We start from the raw sequence: 12,542 nt of genomic DNA on the forward strand, positions 1-12,542 counted from the left end.
GTTTAGATATGTGTTCTTCAACATGAAGCACCTATCTAGCCTTCTAAAGATTAACAGGTTATCACACATAACTCCCAAATGTTTTTCAAAGAATGGTGCATTAACGGCTGCATACTATATTCCCATTCCATTCCTAATATGTATGCAAGCAATCAAAGGCATCTCTTTTTCTACACCTCACGGGCAGAGAGTTTGGAAAACAGTCTATTTACTTGTCATTTCCTATATGCAGTAAATCAACTAACGTGTCTATACAAATAAAATGCCTTATATCCCTTACCTTGCTGCATCTTCTTCCAATAAAAGCTTTACAAACTGTCTGGGAATGTGCAAAGAGAGCCCACTCTCCGCCATCTGCTCCAGAATTCGCAGGTGATTCCCATCTGTTGTGGGAAAACGGTACATCCTGCAAATGGCACCTCCAAACACTAAAATAGTATTGGAAACAGGGCATTGGTATCGCATATAAGAATGATTCCATTCCAGTCACAATGATGGACATTTCAACCACATCCCAAAAGTGGAATTGCTAAATTTAACAAAACAGGGTCTAGAAATTACCCATTCATTAGATCTGTATAGAAATATCTAAGGAATCCAATTCAACATTCTGAAACAAAGCATCAAACGTATTCACAATTATTAAAAACACTAGGTCAATTAAGTAACCCCTCACAGCAAACAAAAATAAACTGAATAGAGTGGAAAAATTCAAAGGACTGATATGAATGACTAATGTGCTTATTTATTAATCTTGAGGACGTTCTCACACCAGTCATTTGGATGCTGATGTAACAAATATTTTTAGCACAGATGTTTATTCATGTTAGTCTATTTATTTTCTTAGTTTGGAAATGTAAAACAAAAACTGCCTTAACCCTGTGGGCATTTTTACTTATCTTGAGCGGCGGGATGGAGCATAGCACGCTGAAAGATCTTGGGTCATGAAAGGTTGCATGTTAGCATAGCAAACATTACCTACACAAGATAGCATGTAAATAGTGTTGTAGGTTCACACCTTCACTTGAATAGGCTCTTGAGGCACTTTATGTTGCAGGGTCTGAATAGAATAGCTAGAAGGTTCTAGGTACATATCCAATCCCACATTAAAAGCCTGGAAAGCGGACACAGGGCTCCTTTTGCTACAGATGTAGAAAAATTCAAGAATTAAGTGCTTTTAAGCCCTCCATGAGGTTGGCTTTTTCTTCTTTTCCTATGATAATTACTCACCATCTGAGCACAAATGCAATTATTGTATTTTAAGCATTTCATATTGTAATGCCAGACAAGGGCTGCTTAAGTGTCACCTGTGCTACCCAATAAATACAAGGGATTATGTCAAATAAATTGTTTTTGAAGAATATTCTGCACATAACACAATTACCTGACTTTAGTAAAGCGTCTTTCCTGAGTGATGCATACTTAGAACGAATGCCTAAAGATTCAGTTAAACTTTCATCAACTGGCAAAACGGTCTGTAAAAAAACAAAATACAGTGAATATAAGATACTCTGTATAGAGTATACATTCCTTAATTAAGCAAATAAAACAGTTATAAAATAGTAAGTATAGGGACAATTCTAAGCATAGCCATGAAGCATTTATCCTGGTGGGTTTGGTTGCAAATGAGCTATCTTTTTCTGCCTTGCCCTTACATGTAGTTGGAGGTTAATTACCCTAAAATATTTCCCAGCCTCCTTGGTACTGGCTCAGAACAATAACGCCTAAACATCCTATGGGATGGGGGTGTCTTGCAGTGCTGCAAACCAGGTGCAAGACTACAACTAGTATCATACCCCTTTCATGTTCATGTTCAAACCACAGTTTATCAAAGCTTTACATAGGACCACACATAAGCAAACTTGTTATAACTTGTTTTTGGCCACACATTCAATCATTTTAAGGCCATCTTATCTTTTCTGGACTTTCTTGGGGACTACAAATTAATACCTTCAAATGTTCAGGAAAGAGAACAATTGAGTGTGAATAGTATCACTGACATCTGTGCCTGCCAGTTTCCAACTAAGCTAAGGGCATATAAGAATTTCAAGACAACCATGTTTTTGGTCAAAGAGTTGGGTTGCAGTGGAATTTATTTGCTGTTGCCCAGTCTAAAGAGCTTAGACCCTGTACTTTTTTTAAACTAGGATACTGCTCCAGCCCTTCCCCTGGCAGGTTTGTTTTTTGGATGCATTCATCTTTTTGGGAAATTCAATGGTCAATAATGGACTTTACTGTTCTCTGTTTGTTGATTAACATGATGAAGACCTCGCAGAACATTCATGTCAGACTGTTAATTGTTAATGATATCTTGCTTTTTACTGAAATACAGCTTTTAACTTAGCTTCTAACTTTAAAGAGTTTCAGGGTGGTGGGGCATTTGGAATAATGTATGTCATGATACTACCTTGTTATATATACATTTCACCTGTAACTTCTATGTGAATGCAATTTTTGATGTAGTGAATGATTTATTAAGGTATAAATGCAGTGAATAACATCACATTTTTAGGCGCTCTCCTCAATCAACAACATAGCTGCAAAACCATATAAGCCACAGTTCAGTGTATACATTTTGCTTCGTTTCTTCCCTTGATCCAAGCTACAACAGGGCCAAATAGAACAAAGGGTCAAAAAAGAGAAAGCTCTCAGTAAATTCAAGACTGGGATAAAATACTCATACTGATGCTCTTGTTAAGGAGGAAATGGTGGTTGCATCTCCCATTCTAACAGGATGTCCCACCTTCCAAGACAGGACGCCAAGCCTCTTCCTGCTACGGTAGGAAGACTATACATAAAAGGTGCAACTACCATGGAAAGACGCATCTCTATGCTCCATGACTTTTGAGGGGCACACTTCTCCTATCCCAACAACTGAAGATTTATGTGCCCTTATAATTTTAGTCACCAACTCTCTAGCTGCTACCGACATAAAACTGGACACTTTATAGAGTCACCACTGTTTTTTGCTTTGTTTAAAACGTTGGCGTCCTTTGATGAGTTTCTACGTAACGTTTTGAAAAACGTTCATCCACCTCAGCTCCTCCCTGGAATGTTTTGGGGTGATCAGTCTAGCGGGGACTGAGAAAACGTTGTTTCCCTGCATGCAATTTCCATAGTGAGAATTGGACAATACAAAACAAATGGGTGCACAGAAATACACCAAATTTGGCAGTAACTTAGAACTTTATTTTTGAAAGCGTGCTTTTAGAGATTTCGTGGAAATCTGTTCAGCTGTTTTAAAGAAATTAAGCATCAAAAGTGGAGATATATAGACGGTTGGTATCACAGGAATACCCCAAATTAAAAAAATAAGGGCATTTCAATTGCTTGCAAGAGCTTTTTCCCCCCATCGGTTAATTCGGTCCGAGTCTGAGCACTCTCACTGGCTGGCCCCAACATGAAAGAATATTTTGCAGCCGCCATTACTTGCCATGCACTGCTAATTACTTCACATACTACGTCACTCTAGATATGTTCTATGGCATCATTGATAAGATCACAGGAAAATCTAAAATGACAAGATTGATCATAACACTGTGCATGGCATGGGCGTGTGTTACAGTCACTTTAGGGCATGAGTTAGTTACTTGAGATAACCATAAATGGTGAATTTTAGTGATTTCATCAGTTTAAAACAGTATGTTTAAACTGTCATTGTCACCTAACTATAACACAAAAGATACGTTGTGATAGATCAACAGCCTTTGCCAATCTAAAAAGTGCCATTTTGTTACTCAATATATACTGGCAGATGAACATAAACAAAATACTATTTGCTTTGTCTTTGCAGCAGTTGCATATTTAAATGCATTCGGTACCACTAACAAGTACAAAAACATAATGGAATTCATACCATTTGACCTTGTCCAGAATGTGATTTCATTAACATTCTCTGCATCATTGAGTTATGAGTACTGAATAAACAGTAAGCATAAATCAATAGAAAGCAGCACTCAACAACTAAAAATACACAAGAAAGGGCCTAAATTAGACCCGTCCAACTACCGCCTGATTGCCCTCCTGGACATCAAGGGCAAGGCCTAGGCGAGCACCATCTTGGCAGACTTAGCAAATTGAGCAAGCACAGAAGGACTCCTGCCCCGCTCCCAAACAGGATTCATACCTGGGGCCTCCACCGTGGACAATATAACTGCACTCTCCTATCTAGCCCACCAACCACGGTTGCGCAAAAGTCTTCCACTCTTCGCTTGCTTTATCGACTACTCAGCAGCGTTCGATGGGGTTGACCGCGCAATTCTTTGGAAGAAGCTGGAACTCTGGAACATCAACCCAGCCCTGCTGAAAGCAATTCAGTCGCTGTACCAAAAAATGTGGGTCAGAATCAAGCTTTCAAGCGACTCCGCATCAGAGAAGATTGAAACGGACCGAGGCTTAAAACAAGGGTGCGTTTTAGCACCTCTGCTGTTTAATTTATACACAGCAGACATGGATCAAGCCTTGACTGGAGCAGCCTTAGCCACACCAAGAATCGGGGGCATTAAAATCCAGTTTATGCAATATGCCGATGACCTGGTACTCCTGGACCATACAAAAATAGGCCTACAAAAGGCGCTATCGGCCCTGGCAATTTACAATGACAAAAACAGGCTGGTGGCCATTGCAGCCAAATCCAAAATTGTTATCTTTGGGCACTATCCCAAAAAAAAACGAGCTAAATGGAGGCTCGGCCACTTGACACTGGGCTAAACGCAGCAATACAATTATCTGGGCGTCTGGTACCACGAATCGGGGCTACCCGGTGTTCATCTAAGGAAAATTCAACTTAAAGGGAAAGCAATCACCTACGCAATTTGCAAACTACAAGCCACCCTACACAGCCCCTCTACAACGGCTATTCAAAGAGTACTAAAGGCAAACCTAATGCCAGCCCTTAATTACGCTCAACAAGCGTTCCCTGGAAAACTAAATAAAGACCTAGAAAAAATGAACTGTAGCGCATATAAGAAATTATTCCACCTACCTGCGTGTACCAGAAACACCCTTGTACGTCTCGAATTTTCTCTGAACCAACAAAAGTTGGAAGAGATGGCTGCTTTGAGCAAATACTACTATCTCACAACAGCGGCATACGACAAAACACTGAAGGCAGTCTTAAAAAACATCTTTCAGGAATCCGGGAACCCTTGGTCAGCGACCCTCACTGCGGCAAAGGACTTCCTTAGCTTAGCTACGGAGAACTGGGGCTCTGAGCTAGTCAACTATTCTGCTATTAAAAATGTAATAAAAAAACAAGTCCGCCTCCGCTCTCGTGCATTGGACTTGGAGTCACTGGCAAAAAGAGGTTTCCATGAGTCCCAAAGCCTGCCGCACACAGCATATAACGCTAAACAAAATCTTACGCAGGCATTGGGCTGTCCAGCTCTATATAAAATTCTAGCCTACAGATTACACCCCCTGCCCCTCAAAGAAATATATCCCACTGAACGAACAGGTTCAGGGTCTAAGGAATGCAGGCTCTGTAACTACAAACAGGAGTCCCTGGCCCACCTCCTATTTTGCTGCCCGGCCCTGCGCACAGCCCGCCGCCTCTACCTCAGGGCCATCATCTTACAACTGGGGACGCGAACCACAAAGGAGGCCGTCTATCAATTATACACACTGAACTCAGTTAAACAGATGGCCACATTTGGCAAATTCTTTCAACAGACTCGTTCGAAGCTGATGGCCATCACAAGCTAAAACGTCCAGAGTCTTACCCGACGCATGCTGTTCCGCAAGAAAATAGACTTTAACGTTCTCCGCTTACAAGCACCTAGATTTTGAGCACACAGACTTGTCTTAAAGAAGATGACTCCTCTGACTTTTTTTTAAAACTTTTGTAGTTTTGTACTCTGTTTTTAATGTAATGGTTTTGAGTAACCACACAATAAATGTATTAATTCATTCATTCAACTAACTAAAAATAACATGTACCGTACAAATAACGAAAATACCAAAATCGACATTCTCAGTTAAAGATTGTGATTGAGTCCGTAGCTTTAACGTAAATAATGTGAATTTCGCCAGTCTAAAATATACAAATAAGAGGAACAAATGGCTATTACAAACAGCTTGTGCCACCCTTCAGACACAAGAGACAAAGGACAATTGCCCAAACAAGGTCCTTGGGATGCCTGACCGAACAAGGTCCTTAGGATGCCTCACAGCAGAGAGACCTGAGGCCACACAAAATAGGGCAAGAAATGGACAGCACTGGGCGGACATGGCACTTGCACTCAGACATGGCCACGAATGCCAGACATTCGCTATCAAGGGAAGCCTCGAAGCCGCGGCCCACTGTGCCAAAGTATCGAAAGGAAGGTGAGCTATCATGGCAGATGACAAACAGTGATTTATGACACCCAGCGAAAGCCTTTTGATTTGCAGGATAATGCATGGCGAATTATGCATGATATGTTTTTATATGCAATAAAGATAAGATTATACTTGGTACCAATTGTAAATATAGGAGGTACAGAGTTAAATATATTAATGACCGATGCAATTGCGATGACTCATGTACCAGCTTACGATGTGAATAAACTGTGGCTGTTCTAACACCACAAAGGCCTTGGTGTCCACAATTGAAGGGCGAAATGAACGACAGGAGGGTCTGTAGGATCCACGCAGAGCTGTAGTATCAAAGTCTCCAGTCCCCACCGCTCTGTACATTGCTTACACGGTGCTCAGCTCCAAAGGGCTGCAAAAGGGGGTGGTGATGGACAGAGCATCTGAACCAATCAAACACTCGCACCCTGTCAACAGATCTGGGTTTAATCCATCACCATTCTTTAGCCCACTCTGCCCCCCCAGTTCAGACATGGCCATATGCAAATCAGTCTTACCCTGTGCCTCATGGGAACAGTCCAGCCCGAACTGCCAAGCCATGCCTTCCCTGGACCGGAAACAAGCTTCCTAGGACCGTCCATCACCACCAGCAGGGTATGCTCAGACGGGAGTCCCTTGCTCACTTTGTCACTGGATTCAAGCAAGCCTGGCTGAAGAAGGCTGAAATGCCAGAAACCGGTCCTAGGAAGCTTGTTTCCGGTCCAGGGAAGGCATGGCTTGGCAGTTCGGGCTGGACTGTTCCCATGAGACACAGGGCCAGACTGATTTGCCTATGGCCATGTCGGAACTGGGGTGGCAGAGTGGGCTAAAGAACGGTGATGGATTAAAGCCAGATCTGTTGCCTGGGTGTGAGTGTTTGATTGGTTCAGATGCTTCGTCCATCACCGCCCCTTTTTGTACAGCTCCAAAGGGCTGCAGAAATCCCTGAACAAGGGGGGATACTTACTGAAGGGAGAGACTGGCCCCTGCCAAGACAGTCCAACGACTCTCGGCACCGAACCCTCAGCCGGGCCTCGGCCGCCTCCTCATCTCCAATCATCCCTATCCATGTTCGGTTGGGGACACGCCAACATCAATACTTTGTCCAAGAACTGTGGTTTGCTGGCCTGCGCCTCTACACACGCAAGAGGCCAGGGGTAGAGGGTCGTTAATAGCCAGCAATCTGCGCTAAAGTATGATAAAAATTTAATTATGTTTGTAAATAAGTGTTAAAAATGAACTAATCGGGTTTTCAGGTTTCTCTTGTTGCCTATAGAAACATTTGTTTTATCATATGAATTGCTATAAATAAATAAACTTGTCCTGATGAAGATGGGGGTTTGATTTCAAGAACCACTGAAACGCCGCGTCAACAGAGGTTTTTTTTTAATGGAAAATGTTTCTGATGTGATGAAAACTTTTTAATGTACAATGATGTATTATTGTTCTGAATTCTTTATTTAAAAAAATTCTGTTTATAGGGTGGAATATATAAAGAGTATTTATGAAAAAGGGGAGTGGGTCTACACAAGATTATAAATGAATATGATGATTTGACATATATACTGGAATCTGTGTTTTGTATAGACATAAAGACTATGTTAATATGCATTAAGACAACATTTGCATCCTCCCTATGTTTTTAAAGAAAATATTTTTAATTGTAGAGTGTTTCGTATATGTGCAGAGTGGACAGTACTAATTTCTACTGAATAACTATAATAAATATACACATTTTTCCACAACAAGGAGACAGATTCATATTTGTGTTCAAGTATTAATGATACATATGGAGACTCCAATATAGTGCAGCCTGACTGGGTATATATTGACGATTTAGGCATATAAAATAGGTGAACAAAGGGAGTTTTTATTTCATTGATTTAATCTACCTTGTCCCCTTTGGCCTGAAAGGGTTACTCTTTTGAATTTAGAGTTGTATGCACAATAATAGCAATACAAACAAGGTCACAAAGACATCAAGCATATAGGGACATGAATACATACACAATGGACACACTTAGTCAAAATACCGGAAAATGACTCCTATATCTTCGGATTGTCTACAACATGTAGACACTAATATGGCACACTGACAGATATACTGGCATTATTACAGTGACACTGACATGTTCACAGTAATAGAATAAAATTGATATAGAGAGCTACGCACGCTCATGCACAGACACACACAAAGACAAAAACGCGAACTTAAAAACTCACTCTGAGATACAGATTAAATAACGTTGATACTGACCACATAGGGAATCGCAAACACAGGCACAGATTCCCATCACAGAAATACTGACATAGGGACACAACAGCAAGATACAGGGTTGAAGAACAGAGATACAAACCCGTGGAGAAGAAGAACAGACAGAGACTCTGACACAAAGACTAATACTGGGAGAGGAAGAAGGAGAGACTGAAAGGGAAAACCCAGAAATGAGCAATAACACAGACATTGGGACTCAGGAAGATGGACAGAGGAAAAGGGAACACTGAAACAAACCCAGACCCTGGACAAGAGGTCATTAGCATTGACCTAGAGACTATGGACAAGTACCCAGACATAGACAAGAACATTAGGATGTGAAAACAGTGGACATATAAACAGACAATAATATCAAAACCCGGGACATGCACAGACACAGGCATTGATTCAAGGGCAGTGGGGCATGTAATAGGACTTCTGTATAGAGTAAACACACACTGGCACATGCAATGACACCTAAACAAAGGAACTGCCAAACAGTTATCAAAACTTGAAGACATTCATATTGACAATGAGATAAAAGAATATGGACAAGGAACCAATGGGACAAGGCACTAGCACTAGAAAAAAGAACCAGTGACACAGGTCTGGAAAAGAACAATAGGACACAAAGAATGGGGCGCAGAGCGATTTAAAAAGTATAAAAAAACAAGAATCAGACTAGAGAACTGGAATAGACATAAAAAAAACTCTAAGATCCACTGGACAAACATCAGTACCAAGAAAATATGAAACAGACAACTGTGCTTTAGAAATGCTACCTAAAAGTAACCCACGTTGTGTGGAAACTCACATATTCCAAGATGCTTAAGACCATTTTCCATTGGAATATGGGTAACATTGTTTAGTCGTACTGTCCTTAAAACATAACTCTACGTGGGGCACCACAGACACAACTCAAACATCAGTATCTAGAGGGAAACAGGATCACATAAGGCATTATTTTAGAGAAAAGCACAGCTCAACGCATTATTGACAAAATCATCTTTTGTATGGCACCTTTGTAGTTAAAACATAAAATTACCACCACTACGAGAGCCCCAATTTAGGCCAGTTCTTTCTCTGGGAAGTAATTTGTGTTCATACTCACTCTGCCATTAATGGTATCAGGAGATCGCGTCAGGGGAGCTCTTTGGTCAGTCTTCTCTTCCATTTGCCAACCAATTACTGTAATATTACCTACACGCTCTTGTTCCGCTGATCTAAAGAAAATAATATAGGCATTTATAGAACTAATATTTTTAAAACAAACAGGTTTCAAGTGAGCACATCTGACAATGTTCCCAAGTGATAAAATGTATGATAAAGAAGATAACAGTGCACAGAGAAGAAAAGGCAATAATATTCCTAATATAATGAAAGAATATGCCTAGATCACAAACCATGCTATTTAAAACAATGGTCTTAAGTGACTGCATTTGCACCCATCTATTATTCTGTACAACACGGCACCCTGCACAGACCGTGGGACATTACTATCATTGTACCACATCACAGACTACTCTAACCTTTATTTTCAGTCAACTTCTTAGTGGACCCTGTCCTAAAAGCAAACTTTGCGGTCAATAATGTGAATGACAAGCATGTCCCCATTTTAAATGATCACCACAAAATAGTGGTCTATATTGAGTCCGGGATCATTTATTTCTCAATGCCTGGTACAATCAACCAATTTCCTTCTTAAAACCCTATTCCTTTTTCAGAAAATTTGAAAGATCACTGCCTCGAACTACAATTGCCCACGATTCCTGATTTCCAAGTATATGGATCCATTCAGCTTTCATCGTTGGGCTAGAGACTAATTTAACGTCATAACTGAAGAGAAACTCTGCAACAAACAATTAGCTCCTACCCTTAGAACATTGCTTCTCCTGAAGGAACCTGGATGATAGCTTAACTCAGCTTCAGAAGACAGTAACTATTTGATTAGAAATCTTTGCCCCCCTCCAACCCCAAGAAGATTCATGGGCAACCTTTGGCAACTGAAATGTCTGAAGAGCGCTGAACAGATTCCAGAATACATAAAAACCTCAATCATATCAGTTTATAAGCAAATGTAAAGAGCCCTCTCTTTGCTATGAATTAGCTTGCTTCAGAGCCAGAACTGCACACTTTAAAGCCTGCATCACCTTAGACAACTTTAACAAAGATTTAAGCTTTTCACATATATGTGGAGGATATCCAGCTCCAAAATTGCATAAATGCTAGCTGTAATAAATTCCTGACTTGAACACAGAAATAACCTCGATATTGTCCTCCCCAACATATCAATCTCTAAATTCCAAAGAGGCCAGAACCATGGCGCTCATCAATTATTTGACCTGATTCTATATGATTATGTCACATCTGTGAAAGTTTTCTCCACTGGCTGCCAGTAAAGGAATGAGCGAACTTGAAATTCCTCTGTCTCTTTACACAGCCATGTGACGCTTCTCAAAGCATTACACGGATCATCACTCGATAATGCTCTTCAGCTCTTATCTACAAACTAGAAGATTATGGTTGGCTGTATGGCTGATTTGTTGCAAGAAATCTGGATGAACGCCAATATATGTGTATGGATCTTCTCTATAGATATCTTTTCCACTAATCCAAAAGCTGGAAATTGACTTTTTTAAATGTAGGAGATTGCTAACAAAAACCATTATTCAAGTAGGTGTACAACTAGCAATGTTTCATGCTAATCCTCATAAGTCACTTGCCTGACCTGGGCTGCTGGTAAGACGCCTAAAGTCAACTTTGACTCACCTCCCCTGGTTTTTCAGACTCTACTCTTTCTAAGTCTTTTCAACCTTGTATAAGCATACATGGATGATGGGCTCTGGCAGTCAACTACATTGCATTGCTTAGTGTCCTATAGTGATCACGGAATCTATCCATCTTCGCAAATATAGGTATCTAATCCAAAGTGCTGTGAGACTACCACATAATGATTTGTAGCCCTTTAAAAAAATACAAATAATAAATAAAATGTTGAACTACTAAGTGTACTGTGTTCCTTTCCGCCCCGTGCAAAAAATGGTATGCTCAGCGCCGGATTTAGACTTGATAAGGCCCTAAGCTATTTGAAATATGGGGCCCTTTATAATTCCAGATATTCTATGTGACTATGTCGCTCGCGATCGACCGGTTGGAGTTGGAGACCCTGCTCTGCCCTAGGCAATAGTGCTTTGTTCTTCGAAAAGACGCGCTAAAAACATTGGGTGAAGAGTATGGGACATCCCGGACGTGCAGCATTGGGACTAATAATATTTTTGGGGGGCCCCAAGCTATAGCTTGTGTAGCTTATACGTAAATCCTGCGCTGGGTATGCATCTCCTGTGACTTTGTTCCTGTTGCTTGTTCACATCAATTATTGCTGTGGTTTTGTCCTTTGGGATCGTTAGCACCCTGCCTTGAAATTGAGAAGTCACGGAGTTTGAATCCCAGCCCCCCCATCAGTAGCTTGAGAAAACTGACTGGCAATTCACTAATGTGCATTTTCACACCGGATCTGAAGATTTTTTGATTACAGCAATTATGGGTATTGGATATGTGAAATATTTTCCGAGTAACCCTTTACTGTCTATTACTGTAGGTTGTTCTGTACTGTTTGAAATACAACCATTAGCTTCTGCCAGTCTACCTAGGCCTCTGAATAATGTCTAGACAGTAATTCCTGGAATGGTCTCAAACAGAGGCATGGAAAGGAAACCGAGTGAATTAAATAAGCCATTATTCCATCACGGAGACTAAGACGCCTGATAAACACCAATATCATTATGAAATGGACGTGGGCATGTGATTGAGAGTGACCACTGCTTTCACAGTGAGAATATCCACTGCTGCTGAAGGTTAACTGTAAAGCCCAGCATGTACAGCAGTTGAAAGGCCCAGTTTGTGCTGCACTGGTGTTGATTTAATGAATTCCTCTTCACCAGCCATAACTGTAGATACA

The 12,542-nt window shown here is 40.7% G+C and overlaps 1 protein-coding gene across 14 annotated transcripts in view; it reads right to left on the minus strand.

The window, feature by feature from the left end:
• Positions 1 to 12,542, minus strand: part of INPP4A (inositol polyphosphate-4-phosphatase type I A) — a 1,031,799-nt gene that overhangs the window by 393,710 nt on the left and 625,547 nt on the right. For all 14 annotated transcript variants that reach the window (XM_078658189.1, XM_078658185.1, XM_078658188.1 and 11 more), the window contains 3 exons: positions 9,696 to 9,807; positions 1,385 to 1,475; positions 281 to 428 (listed from right to left, as the gene is read on the minus strand). In XM_078658189.1, coding sequence (XP_078514315.1) covers positions 281 to 428; positions 1,385 to 1,475; positions 9,696 to 9,807 — 351 coding nt within the window. The remainder of the gene's footprint in view (positions 1 to 280; positions 429 to 1,384; positions 1,476 to 9,695; positions 9,808 to 12,542) is intronic.

The sequence above is a fragment of the Lissotriton helveticus genome, chromosome 8 (genome assembly GCF_964261635.1).
Source record: "Lissotriton helveticus chromosome 8, aLisHel1.1, whole genome shotgun sequence".
NCBI lineage: Eukaryota > Metazoa > Chordata > Amphibia > Caudata > Salamandridae > Lissotriton > Lissotriton helveticus.